Genomic DNA, 18,782 nt, shown 5'->3' with positions numbered 1-18,782 from the left:
AGTGGCAGCCTACGCTTTAACCTTTTTCCTTTTCTTTAACAGCAGCTTAGCATACACACGCCACTGCTCACAAACACAAATGCAGAGCCTTGAAGACAGCACGCATTTACAGCCATCTTCCTAGAAGAGAGTGAGGCCCCGTAACCTCCACCAAGGCTGTGAGACCCCGCACATTGTAGAGTGCTCGTTTACGCCTCTCAGATAGAGCCGTGACTCCAAATTGCCAATTAAAAAGCAATTACGGGCCACAGCGGGAGCTGAATCCTGCAGTCATTAAAGCTAAATGCCAACGCACCAAACCCTTATGCCGTCAGTGCCTTGGCCATTATCCCCTCTATGAAAGACTGCCTCATCTCAGCCGGGGAGAGACACAGAACACAAAACGGGGCTCATATTGTATGTAACATAGCGACAAACAAGCTTTTATAAGATCCTGTAAAGAAGGTTAAAGATAGGACTAATGCAAACATGCTTGCTTGGTATTCAGTGACCTCCATGGCCTTGTGGCTCTCTGTAACCACAGGGGTCTTTGTGCTCACTGAAGTGAGCATCACATACAGACAATGCTATGACGCCATCTTTTTCATCTTGTACTCGGCCACCCTTGTTCTACAACCCCCTTCCAGTCCCTTGTCGTCCCTCAACCTCTTCCACTAAGCTGCTGCTGGAAGCCAACATACTTTTTCAATTGTAGGTGGAGCACACAAACATAGGCTCATAAACATACAAACTAACAAACTATTATTTACACAAAGTAAAAGTATTTTTGACTACATTTTAACAGAAATGTTGAGAGCCATGAACAGCAGTTCTCAAGGATGACGTCCGCACCGCAAAGTGTCACAGTACGACTATTCCTCGCTGGTGAGCAAGGCAGCATAAGAAGTGGAGGACATTTTCTTTACGTTTGAGTGGCAAAGACTTAATCCACTGCACAACTGCAATACAGTAAATGGATCATTTGAATTTGGACTTCATAATAATACATTGGACAACCTGTCATCTAGTGCAGGGGTGTCACGTTCAGCCCGTGGGCCAAAACTGTGTTGCTATGGGTTCATCCGGCTCGCTGGATTGATTTCGAAAGTAAATAAAATACATGTATACCATGCTATTCCTAAATCATCCACTCGGAGTGCACTGTGTTAGAGGAGAGGCATGCACTGATGTAATTAGAGTTTACAAAGAGGCACAACTTTGGCACTCAAGACATTTTTTTCTTTTGCTATTCAAGGTGTAAACTAGTTTAGTTTCAACCCACCTACACACCCGTATTAGCCAAAATGTCTCTTTCAAAAATAATAGAAGTGCATAATGAGAGTAAAGTTTTCCAAGAGAAATTAACCAATTCCTATTCATTCAGTAATGAATGTTAAACACGTGTGCTTAGTGTGTAATCAACAAGTGTCTCTGCTCAAGGAATGTAACATGATATTTAGCGTCACTTGTCAAGGCAAAAAAGTATGACACCTTACAAGCACAAATAAAACAAGAGAAGATAATTATCTATATGTTGCTGTATTTTTTAGTTCCAAATACCTTTGATTCAAATGTTGTTGTTTTTGTATTTGTGAAAACACTTGTCTTGAGAAATCTGAGGTCATTCATTATACAATTTGTAAATGGATATTTAAATAAATATAAAGATGTTCTTATGTACTTTTACTTATTTGCAAGAAAACAAAGGTAACATTGTTATTTATGGATAATTACAATTAGAGGTCTGGCCCATTTAACATTTAATTTGTGTATATGTGGCCCCAGAACCAAAAGGAGTATGAAAACACCTGATGTAGTGTACACATCTATAACCTGTATTTAATATTTATCAGTGAACTATGTACAATATTGCAATATATCACAATACTGAGAAGAGCAGGATGAGGTGTTAAGGGCATCTGATCAGGATCAGATTATGCCACCAGCATACAAAATAAGAAATACAATCAACAATAAGCAACAATACAGAACACAGAGGCTGTGTAAAAACATGACATGATTGTGTTCTAATTTTGATTCTAACGATTTCGGGGTTGCTCGCCGTGACCATGATTGGGGAACAATGAGGAAGTGTTGTCTGCATCACAAGCGGTGTTGGACCTTAGGGCTACTGTTGGCATGTTCAAGTCGTCAATAAAGTTCAAAAAGAGCATTAGACTGTGTGCCTACTTACAGGACGTTTCTTGCACAATATCACCATCAAGCGCTTGTTGCAGGTGGTTGAGACTACATCCATTTAACATCCGTACTTCTTTATTCAATCTTGTTTCTACCGTTTATGTCAGCACCAGTGCCATTATAGAACCGAATTCCAGTAGCCATCTCCATGCCCCTTCAGAGCTGTCAATGTGTCTTGGCCGGTTTGCGCATGGTGCCAAGTGCTGTCCATAACCGTGCAGTTGGCCTCCACCATTAGCCCTGAGCTGAGATAAGAAGGCTTAAAGCAAGACCATAATCCATAATCCACTCCTTATCAAAGCAAGCAGCTCTCCCTTCCTCGCTCTTTCTTGCGCCCTACTACATAACAGCGACTGGGTGTCAGGACTTATGAGGTGGAGGATGCACTTGACTGCGTGGGTGAGGAAGGTGGGATTAGATGTGTGGTTGGAGGCTAAAGGCGGTGGACTTGGGAGCGGCTGCTGCAAGGGCAAGAGGGTTAAGTAGGGGGAGGCGCTGGAGGGGCACAGATGTTAGCTGCCGTTGCGGCTGTCACCTCGAAGGCCCGGTGGCAGCTGGCATTGTTTAAGGCATGGAGCCAAAGGGGGGTGAGGGAAGAATGGTGGCGTGAGGGAGGGTGGGGAATGATGTTCATTGCCCTGTTAGCTATGCAACATGTACAGTACATATGTCAAATATACTGAGTAACAGGTCAGCGACAAAGTCAATTAATCTCTCATGAGCCTGTCCGTGTGCACAGTAACTGGCAAGCTGAAGAGTGAACTTTGCAGCTTAGATGTCACACAAGAGGAGGGAGGGCGTACACAAGCATTGAAACATAACAGCTATTAGAAAGGGTCCATGTTTTTTTTACCTGGCGTCCCTCGCTCCTCCAGAGGCCGTTGCTAGTCTTGGTTGGCGCAATGGTGACGACGGGCGGAGTGTTTGGCACGCTGTGGCCTGCTGGGGGAACCAGAACAGGCCCTGGACCAAGAGGACCCCTCTTGGGCGTACTGACTGGAGAGCTGTGATTGGTCGCTGGCGATGACACTGGGGAGGATTCACTGCTGATGGAGGAGGCGGCTGGGGAACGACAAGAGAAGGTAAATGATTACGATACAAAAAGTGATAAAGCAAGGATGATGTTACCCTGTGCTTTACACTACTAATAAAAGGAGGACTGAACGGTAAAGTAAAATGTATGATCCGAAAGCACATTAACAAGAAGCTGAGCATGGACATGATTAATCGTTATATCAAAATTTGTATAATTCAATTGATGGGAAAAAAGACCTGCTTTTTTGTTAGTTTACAAAACTATTTGTTATCGATAATTATTTTTCCTCTCATGATTCATAGATAAAGGCAATTTGTTCACTCTCTTAGAAAAACCCAAAGGGGATTTGTAGCACTCCAAGAGCAACAGATAACACACACACACACACACACACACACACACACACACATAAACACACGGCCAGATGGATGGCTCTAGGCCCCTATTATGGAGTGACAGTGATTACGATGAGCAGCCTTGTGAGAGTCAGAGTCTCACCACACCACAGAAACACAGCTCGAGAGTGAAAAACTTGCAGCGAATGTATACACACACCACACACACACTGGTCTGCAATTCCATTGCATGCACGCACACACACACAGTCACAGCAGGTGGGAAGAAGCTGGCCCAATGAGCTTCTCTGCTGCTGCGCCACAGAGGCTTTGTCACATTTACAAAACCCTCCAGGGACAGCCTTCAGCACAGGGTCACAGTCTGGTCACATGCCTCACTTTCCTCACTTCTCACTTTCTCTCTTTGTAGTCCCAAAGCTCCCAAATGACATGCTCACATTCACACATTACTGTGGTTCCGTTTTACAACTGCATATATTCAACTCATTGTATGCAGATAGGCTCAGATTTACCTAACAAGGGTCCTTGCTGTCGTTGCGCGTTTATCTGTAATCTTGACCACAGGGTCTCCACATACCTCATCAAAATCACAGCTTTACGCTGTCAAACTGGGTCACCTGGTCTCACTGGGACATGCAAGTCAGGGGATGAGTGCAAAAGAGAATTTCCATGCAGGTAGTGTGTGCATTGACAATATGTGCAAAAGAAGAGCAGTTGAAACCACAGGCGAGTTTCAGATCTTCTTCCTACACACTATCACACCATCATAACATAAACCACAAGTCCATATGCCTGCAAAGGTTACTGTGGCAAATGAATATACAACATCATCTCATAATGGGTGCGTGCGATCAGGGCTTCGACAGATTTTAAACACCTCATTCTGACTAATACCACTAGATAATGGAAGTAATCAATATTAGCAATAAGACGACTGTCCAGAAACCTGAAAATCTATGGTGGGAAGAAAGAGGAAAGTCCATGGGGGGGCAAAAAGACAAGAGCGGTGATGACACGTGAGGTGAGACATGACAAATGAAAAATGAGATAGGCGGTGACTGGGGTTAAAAAAAAAAAGCGAAGCAGAGTGCAAAAGAGGTGTGAGGTGAAACAATAGGTGGATGACAAGGGGTGCACATGGGGTGAGGATGTTGGGGAAGCATGTCTTGTCTACACAAAGGCAATTAGTGGCTTAATCCTACCCCCTCACCTCGGTGAGCCATTACTTTCCTCTGCAAGACTAGGCCAATCAATAGCTGCCCACTCAGCCTGGGGAACGAAGGTACGCTTAATACAGCTCTCGTGTCACAGCCTATTCACTCACCACACACATACACACTCAATATGCATGCATAAGGGAGGGGGAACAAATGAGGCTAGAAGGTAAGAAGAGGAAGAGATGAAAGGAGGGGAGGGGGTGATCACACTGATGCTGTACTGCTAAGCAACAGACCTCCACTCCATCTCGTTTTCCCACCACCACCACAATCACCACTAACCCCTCATTCCATCTCCTCTGCTTCCCCCTTCCTTCCCATGTTATAGACAAGACTGGTGAAGAAGCAGAACAGCCTAAATAATTAAGTGAGCAGCAAGAGAAGCAGGTGAATGGGAAAGGAAAATAAAATAGTTATCTGACAACAAAGAGCATTAAGATATAATTCCTTCATTAACCCCCTTCTCACCAAACAAGCTTTGCTTCTTCCTACTCCTTTTCGGACATGAAATAATGTGTGATGTATTATACTGTAAGTGTGTTAATGTTCAAAATAAACTAAACGCAAAAAACGCACCGCTCCAACACAACACCTGATTTTCTTGTTTGAAGAACAAGAACGCAACAATTCTATAAAATTATGTGAAATCATATGATGCTATATTATCTGTATTTCAATTAGGGCTGGGCGATATATTGATATCCGCGATATATCGCGGGTTTGTCTCTGTGCGATATAGAAAATGACTATATCGTAATATTCGAGTATACGTTCTCACGCAGTTGCTTTTAGCTGCAGACATTACACTGCAGGCTCTTCCCACTCTTTCTTGTCTGTCCTTCTTACATACGTCACATACTGTCACGTCATACGTCACATACATATACGCCCTCGCGCAGCAGAGAGGTAGCAGCATGGCTAAAGTTAGTTGTGGTGCGAGTGGTAATACGAGAGAAAGAAGATGCGAATCTGGTAACAAATGAAGGAAGAATTAATTCCCAAGAAAAACAGCACGGGGTCCATCGTCTGGTGGTGGTTTGGCTTCAAGTGGGAATATGTCGAACAGACAACCATAATTTGTCAAGTGTGGGGAAAATGCATTGCTACAAAAAGTAGCATTACTGCTAATATGTAGCATCATTTGAAAAGTCACCTGCTATAGAATGTAGAGTGCTTACTCCGCATGTCAACATCTCCGTTCGGTGCCACACGCCCACACCATCAAAATGCTGAGGCAAACATTTCCAGTTCAATACCGTATGAAAAAAATAGTCAACAACAAATGAGATAATGTCCGCAGGAACCTACCACATAGCGAAGGACGTACACAATTTGATTTCCTATTAAGCAGCTAACTTTTATTTGACAATTATTGAAATATCTTGTGTGACATCATGTACAAAAGTGCACTTTATTTGTTTTAAACTATTGTAGTGGCGTTCTGTACAAAAAGTGCACTTTAATTTAGTGTTGTTTTGATTTGTCATCTTAGAGCCATCATGCACAAAAGTGCACTAATAGCTTGTTTTAAAATGTCTGGCAATTTTGCACTTTCTGTTTTGAAATGAAATGAATGTTTGTGCCACTGCTTAATAACTGTTTAATAAATACAGTGTTGGTCAATTGACTTAGTTGTGATTTCCCTCTCTGCATGAAAGTTTAAAATGAGCATATATTAATGCAGTATGAACAAGAATGTTTTATTGTAGACACATAGAATCATCATACTGCTGTGATTATATGTATCAAGTGTTCATTCAAGACAAAGGCAAAATATCGAGATATATATCGTGTATCGCGATATGGCCTAAAAATATCGAGATATTAAAAAAAGGCCATATCGCCCAGCCCTAATTTCAATATGCTTTTGTTCAATACAAGATTTGCATGGAAACAGGTGTTGAGAATATTCCGAGAGGCTTTCTCATACCTTCAATGCAACTCTACAGACTGATGGAAAGTGGGTATAAGCATGTTTACCTAGCAGTGACGTGCGGTGAGGTTCATGGCTGGTGAGGCACTGACTTCATCACAGTCAGATTTACAAACATATGAACCCTAAAGAGTATCTTATTCACCATTTGATTGGCAGTAGTTAACGGGTTATGTTTAAAAGCTCATACCAGCATTCTTCCCTGCCTGGCACTCAGCCTCAAGGGTTGGAATTGGGGGTTAAATCACCAAAAATGATTCTTGGGCGCGACGCCGCTGCTGCCCACTGCTCCCCACTGCTCCCCTCACCTCCCAGGGGGTGAGCAAGGGGATGGGTCAAATGCAGAGGACAAATTTCACCACACCTAGTGTGTGTGACAATCATTGGTACTTTAACTTAACTTTAACTTTACACATACAAACTGTAGCACACAAAAAAGCACATTTAATAAAAAAAACTTTATTATGGTCTTACCTTTACTTATAAATGAAGTCCATGCGCCGCTCCTTTTGAACAAAAGCATTGATAACTTGTTTATAGAAGTCTTCCTTATCTTTCTTCAGTTTTAAAAGTCTCTCTGTCTCGATGGAGATCTTCTTTTAATTATTACCTCCTGCTTCGATTGAAAGTCCAGTTTAGAAAACTGTTTTATTTTAGATATGTAATCCTCCATGTTAAAAGTTCAGGCGAGAGGAAAAAATAAACGATCGCTGCCAACTGTTGCTGCTTGTTGTCACTTCTTCTGCAGCCGAGTAGTCGCAAGAATGATATCAGGGATCACTACCGCCCTCTACCACCAGGAGGCGGGATTACTGCAAGCCTCACCCAGTGCGTCTTCGCAGCATTTTTATGATTGCTCAGCACAAGAAATACGTTACACACATACAGTTGTTGACAAAATACACTGTACATTATATACCTCAGCTAACTAAACTATGGAAATGTATAATATAATTCATATAGCAATATGGTCTCACTGCACAGCAGGCCAGCAGTTAGCCGAGTCATTGCGCAATCCATGGCGAAGCTCAACTGGCTGGTGACTCACCGCAAGTCTCTTCTCAGTATTTGAACGGCAAATGTGAAAATTCAGCGATTTTGAATAAAAATAATCTAAAACTGGTGAAGTTAAATGGAAAATAACTTTATAGTATAATCACTGGATACATATAACAATTTAATTATTTTTTTTTCTTTTTAAATTTTTTTTCTTTCCATGATGGCACGTGAGGCCCCGCCTCACCTGCCTCCCCTGACTGCACGTCACTGTTACCTAGAATAGTCAAGTCAGTATTATTTAAACTAACTTAATTGTTTACTTAACGTGGACTCTGTGGACAATTTTTGTATGCCTCTGTTCGCTGGGTGTAACATTAAGTCATACTCTCAACCAGAGGGGGACGAGCTCCTCTGGTTAACACAAAAAAAAATCATATAAATCTTGGCATACGCATAATAACATAATGCTTCTAAAAGCAGCCGTTTCTTATGCGGAGTCCAAACCGATTGGTGAGTGTGCGGGTGTACCAAATGGTGTGACCGGGTGAAAATATGTAAGGTTTATGAAGTTTATTTTTGTTGTGCCTGGAACAAATATCATTGACAACTTCAAGATATATATTCAAAGAGTGTACATTTTTAAAAGATAAACTATAATAATTTTGGAGAGGGTGGGGTGGGGTTTTATTCACAATCTGGGAACGCCTTGAAAAACGAACATCTTGCAGACAGACTTAAAAAAAAAAAAAGGTTACAAAAGTAACTGTGAAGAAAGATTTACACCAATGCATATCAAATAGTTTGTATCTATACCACAAGGAAGTGTTTTAAATGTATATTACAATCATCATGTCCCATTTAATGTGAAGAGGTCTAGTTAGGCCTCAGGCTCAAATAAAAATATAATGTAAATGTTATATTTTTAAACTGTATGTTTATGTCGGTGTGTCTGCACCCAGGGGACAAATAAACCATTAATGAATATAGAGGAAACACCTTCTTAAGCAGTCTCAGAGGATTTCTTTATTGATGTCTTCACCAAACAAGAAGGTTCAAAACCAAGAACATTATGGCATGAAACTCTCTATGGGATGTAAGGTTTTGGAAAGACAGTGAGCGAGAAAAAGACAAAAGTCGTAAAGAGTGAGGAGAGAAAGTGAGCAAGGCAACTCAAGCTGTTTGATTTATCTCATTCTTTTTTCTGGATCGCCTCCTCTATTACCAGTCTCCACTCTTGCAGACTGCCTCCACACTTGACCGCACAAGCTGAGCCACACATGCGCACACATGCGCACACATTGAAAGCATAGTACTTATCGACAGACAACAAACCAAGCTCAGGGGTCTCGTTCCCTGCAGAAGCTTCCGCCTTCATCCGTGACTTCATCCAAAACAAACCATCACGGGTTCTCAGCAGGTAGTCTCTTTCATTGAGAGCAGTAGCTTTAATTATTGTTAAGCTGGATCGCTAACCTTAAGCAGGAACACAATTCCATAAACTGTTTGGTGTTGCCAGCTTGCCTCAATCAAGCTCTTCCACTGCTGCAAAACAGCCTAATCCGGCCCACCAAGACACCCCGGCTCCCCCTCTTTCCCAGCATGCATTACAAGAACATTAGCACTTAATTAAACCGTCCATTTCACACCTGGGGTGCGTAAAAGCACCCAGCCAGCCCTACATCCATATGCCATTGCACAACACATGCACTTCTAAAGACATCCTGATGCACAGAAATGCAGCATACACCTGCTCCTATGCATGGTCTCATCACTGTGGGTCGTCTGAAGTTAGAGGGATGCATGAAGTGTGTGTTGCAGTGCCAAGAAAGAAAAAAATGGCAGAGGGGATGGCGGGAACAGAAGGGAAGCTTGTGTTTCTTCTGCTGACTGTACAAACCGTACATTGCACTAAAATGCAGCGCTGAAACTGATGAGAGACACATGCAAGATTTTGTGGTAAAGACCTGAGGGTGGAGTTTGGGGGTGTTGTGTTGTGCGTGTTGTCAAATGAGATTGTTTTTGAGCGTGTCAGCGACAGTCACAGCCTGGAGGCTTTTGCCTTGAAGATACATGCACAGTGCAGCCAGGCTGTGTGAGCTCCAGGCAGGCTCCAGATGGAGAGGTCAGAGACACACTGGCTCGCTGTCCCAGCATGCTCTGGGCTGCAAGAAACAAGGAGAGCCTCCGGACACACACACACAATCTAAATAAAACGCCAGGTTTTTTACAAATCTGCTAATCACTTCCAAATCACCTTTGTTTCTTGCTAATGTACTCCACTATGTTTTGCACCTTTGTTCCCTCTCTGTGTGTTCACTCCATTTCCAGGCATGGTGCAACAGTTGGTATGAAACCAGTTATGTTGTGTCGACAGGCGTGTGAGAGGAAACAACTGTGAGGATTAAACCCAGATCTGCCTAATTAATCACATATCAGCGGGCCATGCTTTTTGAGGCAGCGTGTTATCAGCATTTGTGTGTGCGTGTGTGTGCTTTTATGTCGCTTTGATGCTCATTATCCATCAGCTCTTTCTTCAGGGCAACACTCGGTACACAGAACTATTCATTATACTTGCCACAGACAAGCGACAATGCATGTGTCTGTGCGTGCAATATGTGCACATAACCAGCAAGGGTGCTCGGGGGCTCAAATCAGTTGAGCAGCTGGAGGCGGTGATAGCAGCACTCACACCGAGCTAATTCCTCCAGGCCATGGAACGGTGAGTCATGCTATCCCATAGACGGCATGCTGCACAACTCACCAGAGATTGAGTCGAGGCAGCTCATGAAAAGACGGCAGGCAGCAGCATGCTTGCTTACAAGGTTGCAAAGACAACTGTTTGCATGTGCGGGGGTGTTGGGGTGTGTAGCCTATAAATACAGGCTCAGCAGACACAGTCATGGCTGCAGCTCTAGGGGTGACATGCCTCCTGCCACCCCAGGGTCATGGCTCCAAAACACAAGTGGAGTCGCATGCCCTTGTGCCTTGACGACTGACTCATGTATGAAGCACATCCTACACCAGCCGGGCGGAATAGTCAGCAAGCCACAGAAAAAAACCCAAATGGCTATTTTGTGTTTTTAATCAAAAAAGGGGCTTTATCAGTCATGATCTGGTGCCTGTTTGTACACAAAGACAAATAATCATATTCATATGCTCCTATTGCCGGGAGATGCAAAAAGTATATATTAAAAAACCAAGCAGCAGAGAGATAAGAGGAAAAAAATCGATAAAAAAAAGCAAGTCAGAGACAAAAAAGGTTAACAACCAGGTGACAGAAATGGCTTCTGGAAGGGGGGATTTTTCTGTTGGAGTGGAAAGTAATAGAGCGTGTGTGCAGGGTTAGGGACGTGAAGTGAGATGAAGGGGGGAGAAGGCTCAAGAGAGAGGTGATGAGAGCCGAGTTCTCTCCCTATCTGCACGTAATAAATCCTATGCAGGGGGTGCCATGTGCCCAGGGACAGCCGGGATGCAAACGTGGCATCTGATTTAAGAGCTAGAGTGAGGGTGGACAACGGGGCCAGCCGAGTCTAGACATAGATACTGTATGAAAACACAAACACCCCAATAAACTCCATAAACAAGGGTTTTCCTATTCAATGTTCCAATCAGGTTATAACATAAGATCTTATGCATGTAACACTACACTAGGGATGAATGATATGACCTAAAATATATAAAACAATATATATATATATATATTTTGCAGCTTTTTGCATCACAATATATTATTTGGCATATAATTAATAATAGAGCCATTTCTAAATAGGTTACAAAGACTCCTAATTTGGCTGCTGACGTATGAGGTAACATATTGTGTCATGTATAGTAGTATCTGTATTGTGTTATTAATTATCATTGTTCTACTTGCTAATTTACTGTTAATATCTGGTCACTTTCTGTTGTAACAGGGTTCTATCTTCACTTGTGATAAAATATAATTAACACTTATTCTTCTGTTGTTTCAATACAATACAAATGTGGATGTCGATCCATTACCAAAGAGTTACAGGGGCTTTATTGGTTAGTCCAAAGCTAATACTTGCAATGTTTAATGTTTAATTAAATGTTTTAATTTTGATTACAAATTATAATCTTACAAAAAAAACAATATCACTTGAATATTTATATTATTCGCCACTATTGCCTCTCCTTTAAATAATTTGGTTTTTGCTCTTTAAGCCCTCCTGTGTAGAGGGAGTTATTTTTAAGACTTTGGTTTTTGCTCTTTAAGCCCTCCTGTGTAGAGGGAGTTATTTTTAAGACTTTGTAAACAAGAAAAAAACAAGAAAATATTGTTGGAAAATGCAAAATATTGATGTAACCACTGTAGTATCGAGATTATTTAATTGGGGTCGATACTGTCAATATTTGTATTGATCTGCCCACGTTTGTTTACAATCATTCAAGAGCTGTAGCTTAGCGGTGAAACATGTTTAGCTATTCTGCGCCCTCTGGTGATGACACTTGTAAAAACAATTACCTTATTTGCCGCCACGTGGGCGAGAATTGCTGGCTACGATATGGCTTTACTGCACTCTGGAGGGACGTTAGCTGCTAGCAAAGACGCTACATTGCATTGAGGACACGGCGTTGGTTTGCTTGTCGCTATCAAATTTGCGGGACACAGATTTAATGTTTTATCAACATGCATTATCATCATATAACCATTGAATTAAACGCTCTATCGTCAGCCAAATGTATATCATCCATCCATCCATCCATTTTCTACCGCTTATCCCTTTTGGGGTCGCGGGGGGTGCTGGAGCCTATCTCAGCTGTTATATTGTCTATATCACGCACTCCTACACAACTTACCACGTTAGCTAAAATTCCAGTGGCATACTGTGATGCACAAACATACATATCCTATTTGGATACACACAAAGATCCCATTAAAAGGGTCAGTAGCTCCTCCTTATCCCACTTTTCTTGAGGGGTAATCAATCCATCTCAATTAATAACTTTCCATAAAAGACACAAACATAAATAGGAACAATTATCCGGTACCAACACAACATCCATGGAGGCTCAGATTTTACGCTAGCATCACAACTTTACCTCGTGGTTCTTCTGCCTGTTTTGCCAGTTTTCGGAGGGCAGCGGCAAATCCAGAGTGAGCCGACTGTGCAGCCGGGCTTCCATTGGCTACGATGGAGCCGTTAAGAGGCGACTGGGTGAGGGGGCTGACTGTCGCCGTTGTACGGGTTGCCGTGGAGATCATTCCTAAGGATGGTGACTTTGGCTCATGGCTCATGCCTGAAAAGTGGACAGAAGAGAGAGGGGTATTTCAATACAATTGTGTTAACTGTCAAACATGTCTCCAGATGTAAGCAAAAAAGAATACATTATTGAACAAGGAATGTGTACAGTAAATAAACAAGACAGTTGAAATGGATTCCAAAAAGAAAACATACAAAGGTCCCGAGCACACAGTGGAAGTGTGCTGCTGAGTTTCTGTGACAGCTGGAGCGGATGGGGATTGGTGTTGTGAGGGGCAGGGGGAGCTTTCATTGTATAGTTTTAGGTCAGAGGTGGGAGGTCACGAGGGCAGGTCATCAAGAACTACAAGTCTGGCTGTGTGTCTGCTCGAGGTCAAAGGTGAGACTGTGCACAACACAGGAACAGCGCATGCTTCGTCACACTCAGGGCGATTGTACCTTGTCTGATAACTGTCCCTGTTATCGCCGCTCACAGAAAAGGCAGATTTTTAGCACGAGGTGGTTGGGAGGGGGAAGAAAGGGTGAAAGGTGGTTCCTTTTCTCTCCTGCGTGCGTGTGTGTATGTGCATGTGTGCTGAAAGGTGACACCGCGTTGACAGCCCCTCAGACAGTGGAATCCCTAAATGCCAGAAGGGTGTGTGGTAGCCTTACATGCTCTGGCGAAACAAACACAAGAAGGGCATCCATGAAGACAGCCCAATAGTAAAGGTATTGACGTTTTTCAAAATATCGATAGCACATTTGTATATATAGGATTTATACTTGGGTTTGCCCAAAAAGTCTGAGGACCAGAGTTATGTGTTTGACAATCCCAACAGCTCTTAGACAGTCCTGCCTTTAACCCCTCAGTTACCCGCTGCACTCCGTGTGAACCCGGCGCACAATTAATAATAGAGTCAACAATGACTACTGACTGAACAATACACACTGCGCCGTTGGGAGAATGGCAAACACACACTGCCCTGTCCTGCAACGCAACTTAGTGGACCCCCGTTCCTCGTGGAAAGAGACTGGAGAAGTCAGCAAAGCGGGTAAAAAAAAGATATAGAGACGCTGTAAGGCGGAACGCCCACCACACACATGAAGCCACACGGACGAGCGTAAAGCTTGACAGATACACACACACACATCCGGAGGTCTGGCCACAGTTCATATCCTCTCCCCCACACCCGAACACCACTCCTCCCTCCCAAGAGACAAACAGACAGCGCGGTTGTATCTCCTTACTGCACAAAGGAGTGGAAGTGTCTGGATCCCCCAAGTCTGCTGCATCTTCAGCCCACACCGGTGCACACAGACGGCCGCTGACAGGACGCACACCATCTTCCTGCTCCTGCTCCCTGGTGTCTATCTATCTGCTCTCGCCGAGCCTGGTCCGCCCGCTCTCCCTCCCCGCCTGCCTTTTCCTGTCTGTGGCGCTGCCTCTCACAAAGACCGTTTGGAGCTTATCTAACAAAGCAACACACCACACGCGCTGCCTATCTCTCCCCTTCGTGCTCTCTCCCTCTGAGTGAGAAAACAGAAATTCTTAGCCTAGCAGCTGCTGCGATGTCACATGACCTCATCCCCCCACCCACACACACCCACCCACCCACATACACACACATCCACACACATAAACCTCCCTCCAGCCTTCCTTTTCGCTCTCCCTCCTCCTCCTCCTCCACCCTCTCAACCTATAATTCCTTAACCATTTGTAGATAACAGACAGGCATGCATGCCCTGCCAAGGCGGGCTGGGGGAAGGGGGAAGCGAGGGAAAGCAGAGGAGGATGCTCAGCTCTTCACCACGTCTGACCCTTTCTGGCGGGTGGTCACAGGCCATGTGTGTGTGTGTGTGTTGATGCAATTGGGCGCACTAAGGGTTTGTAAATCCCCTTCTTGAGAAAGAAAGACAAGTTGCGGCTTGTGTGGAGCCCTGGAGCATTGAAGGAAAGACAGAACCCTGGCAATAGGCGCATTGCCCACAATGAGCTAAGATCAATTAGCTTTATGGGCATGACTGGCGTGTCATGACTATTTTGGCATTCACGAAAATGGAAACACTGACTCAATACGGGGATGATGCATTTATGTTAAGACTGATTGTCAGCAGGGAGACAGTGGTAGAGCGTACAGGAAATAGTAGAAGCAAAGCTTCCTGCAGCGGTGTGAATGTGTCCTTTTTGTGTGTGTTGTGTATCCTCCCGCTTCTTCGCCTCTCTTTTCTCAGAAGAGCGAGGGAGCGGGCAGGCCACAGAGATGACAGCGGAGAGGTATTACCTTTGGGGCAGAGCTATATGGTGGCGAGCACAGAGCCAAAGGTCACCGCTTGACAAAGCACAATTCTGTTCTTCTCCACATGCTCTAGCTTTATCTCCCCATCATCACACAGCTCAGCCTGCTCTTATCAGGCAACCACCTGGAGCACAATGCATCTGTTACTTACGATACATCTTTATAATAAGGTAAATAGACTTTAAAACTAGCACGCTGACTAAATTATAGAGCAGGGTATACTCAACTGGCGGTCCAGGGACCAAAGCCGACCTGGGAATGACACCATACCGGACCCCCGAGTTTAGGTCAAAACTTGGGAGACAAGCATTTTCGCAACAAATTCCTAAAAACACAAGAGTGCTCCTGTTGTATGTGCTGTCATAGAGATGATTTTTGACTAGATTTTTTGCAAAAGGTCTTTAAAAACAGCAGAGCGCTCCTGTAACTCTGACAAAATATATAGACCAAAAACAAATGACTACTGTGGTTTTCCGAAGTCTTCCCCCCGGTCTTTAGCTTTCTTGAAATGTAGCCCCCAAAACACTTTAGATGAATATAAGGGACAAGCGGTACAAAATGGATGGATGGATGGATTACTGGCATATGTTAAGGGACTTTTTGCACCCTTTACACAGGTGCCGAGAGGGCGCTAACTTTCCAAAGTGTTCTAAGCCCTCTTATGGCTTTTCGAACAGAATGAGGTATGTAGACACACATTAACTTTGTGTGTGGTCAGCTAATGGTTTAACTACTAACATTGGCTATCATTGAATGTATATTCTATTGTAACAACAATGTGACTGCAAATTGTTAGCTGCTTTTCTTCAACGGTGAGTGATAAGACTGAACGGCAGACACATTCTTCACACTGTCAGGTGAGTTTTATTCAAGTTGTTCAGTTCAATTTCAGTTTATTTCGAACATGCATGCGCAACAATGTAATGCATCACATATTTCCAGTTGTTTCATTACAGCACGTCTGAAAAGGAGTAGGAAAAAGCAGATCTTATTTAATCCTAACCCTTTTCATATCATATCAATTTTATCCCATTTCCTTGTTCTCTGTTTGTAACAAAACAATGGATAAATAAATAATATACCATAAGTAAGTGAACAAATATGAAATACCTAAATAATCATTATGTCAAAAAATAAAAATAAAAAAAGGTTAATGATGTTCATCGTAATAGTTCTTCTGTGTACTTTGTGAATGCTTGTAGTTTTAACAGTCTCTTAAAGTTAAAGTTAAAGTACCACTGATAGTCACACACACACTAGCTGTGGTGAAATTACCCTCTGCATTTGACCCATCCCTATGTGTCACCCCCTGGGAGGTGAGGGGAGCAGTGAGCAGCAGCGGTGGCCGCACTCGGGAATAATTTTGGTGGTTTAACCCCCAAACTGAATCATATTGGTGCTTTGTTTTATTTCTTTGCTTAATCCATTCCATAATTTAATTCCACATACAGATATGCTAAAAGTTTTAGGTGTTGTACGCGCATACAAATGTTTTAAATTAGATTTTCCTCTAAGGTTATATTTCTCCTCTTTTGTTGAGAAAAAATGTTGTACATTCTTGGGTAGCAGGTTATACTTTGCTCTGTATATAATTTTAGCTGTTTGCAAATGCACCAAATCGTTGAATTTCAATATTTTTGATTCAATAAATAAAGGGTTTGTATGTTCTCTACATCCAACCTTATGTATTATTCTAAATGATCTTTTTTGTAACACCGTTAGTGAATGAAGCGCACATTTGTTGTTGTTTCCCTATATTTCTATACAATAACTCAGATATGGTAACACTTGTAACTGTGAAAAATATACACTTTAAAAAAGTATATACTGTATATGTTCTGTTAAAGCATATTTATATCGATTTTATCTGTAAATTTATGTTTTTTGTTGCAGACGATTTAAAGAAACAAAACATTAGGTTTTTTTTTCCTCCTCTAGCGCCGGTAAACTTTTTGCCCCCAGGAGTTTCCTTAGCTTCCACCCTCTTCCTTATTTCTTAACAGAGATTCACATGCCTAGCAAAACATGGCTAATGCTAACGCTAACAAGAGCGTGTAATCATCTACACCCGGTGTGTATGATGATATCATGTATGAAGAGAAAGAAGCATTGATTGATTGATTGAGACTTTTATTAGTAGGTTGCACAGTGAAGTACATATTGCGTACAATTGACCACTAAATGGTAACACCCGAATAAGTTTTTCAACTTGTTTAAGTCGGGGTCCACTTAAATTGATTCATGATACAGATATATACTATCACTAGCACAGTGCCAGTCGCCCTGCACACCACAAAGATGTGTAAATGAAAACTCCTGCATTTATCCACTTACTAAATTAAACTTTTTCTCAATGTTTTACTTGATTACATATTTGCATACAATGTATAATACACAATTTTTATTTACAGTAGTATTTTATTCATGACATAAGTTTTAGGTTTTCACTTTATTTATCTTAATGTTGGAGATTATTATTTGTTTACATGCAATGTGCAATGCTACATTTTTGTTCATATAGAAGTCGTTTTTATACAAGACAGAAGTAGTGCTTCCCAGAGGAAGCTCTTAATTTAGTTCTTTGAAAATTATTCCACAAAAAGTCTAATTTATATCTGGTCTAAAAATAACATTATTCAAATTACAATGTTGCTAAGAGTAAGATGCAATGTTTGAAGTGTCATTTAAAAGTTTTTGATCAAATAACAAAAAATGCAGTTTTGATTTTGAATGATGTATGTATGTCATTTGTATTCATTGGTTTCTTTAAAAGGTAGGCAAATAATCATATATCAATTTTTTTTAAATTTTTGTTAGGCTATATATTGCACAGGCCTTTATTATGGTGTAAAATGAGTTGATTGCAAACAGTCCCTTTATTGAATCAATTCATAAATATGATTTGAGCAACAAATCCCTCGATCCTCCTTATTTGTCATTACAAGACTGTGATTTGGTAAAATTTTGTGTCCAACTTTGTGGCAACAGTTTTGGCAGAGACTCGTTTCTAATCCAGCATGCGAAAGTAAAATCAATCGAGCATGTTTGGCAAAATAAACATACACAAGGCATGCAAACTAAGGCTTTTGTAGGAAACAGCAGCATGCCTCCAGCATCTCCCTCATACACCACACTTGTTCATCTTTACAGTATAAGCAAAGATGATGTAGATAAATCCAATATCCTGCAGATGGCGTCCTCTCCCAGGTAATAGGTTAATGCATCCTTTCAGTTCTCCTCCCAACCCCTTAAAATCGCGTAGCACATTAGACTTGAGGTAGGTAACTGATTTAACTGAGAACCCCAAGGGGTTTGAAAGTGTTAAGTGATATGAATATATGTTTTGAAGTGTGCAAATTATTCACAAGTTCAACAGTTGCACTGACAACCTGGTTGTTGAAAGGAATCTGTTACAGGCTGAGCTTCTTCAAGCTCTTAACCCTTTCATGCCGTTACGCCCTGAGGGAAAACAAAACAAAAGGAACGGAATGTAGATTAGAACAACCCACACACACATACAAACATGATCCCGCCCATACACACACACACACACACACACACACAC

The 18,782-nt window shown here is 42.1% G+C and overlaps 1 protein-coding gene across 1 annotated transcript in view; it reads right to left on the bottom strand.

The window, feature by feature from the left end:
- The window catches only part of gse1b (Gse1 coiled-coil protein b), a 421,407-nt gene that overhangs the window by 37,534 nt on the left and 365,091 nt on the right, over window positions 1-18,782 (bottom strand). Inside the window, exons 3-4 of the mRNA XM_062026964.1 lie at window positions 12,781-12,978; window positions 3,032-3,240 (exon numbers count right to left, since the gene is read on the bottom strand). Of these exons, the coding sequence (XP_061882948.1) occupies window positions 3,032-3,240; window positions 12,781-12,978 (407 nt within the window). The remainder of the gene's footprint in view (window positions 1-3,031; window positions 3,241-12,780; window positions 12,979-18,782) is intronic.

The sequence above is a fragment of the Entelurus aequoreus genome, linkage group LG02 (genome assembly GCF_033978785.1).
Source record: "Entelurus aequoreus isolate RoL-2023_Sb linkage group LG02, RoL_Eaeq_v1.1, whole genome shotgun sequence".
In the NCBI taxonomy this organism is placed as follows: domain Eukaryota; kingdom Metazoa; phylum Chordata; class Actinopteri; order Syngnathiformes; family Syngnathidae; genus Entelurus; species Entelurus aequoreus.
This window is presented reverse-complemented; position numbering and strand designations above follow the sequence as displayed.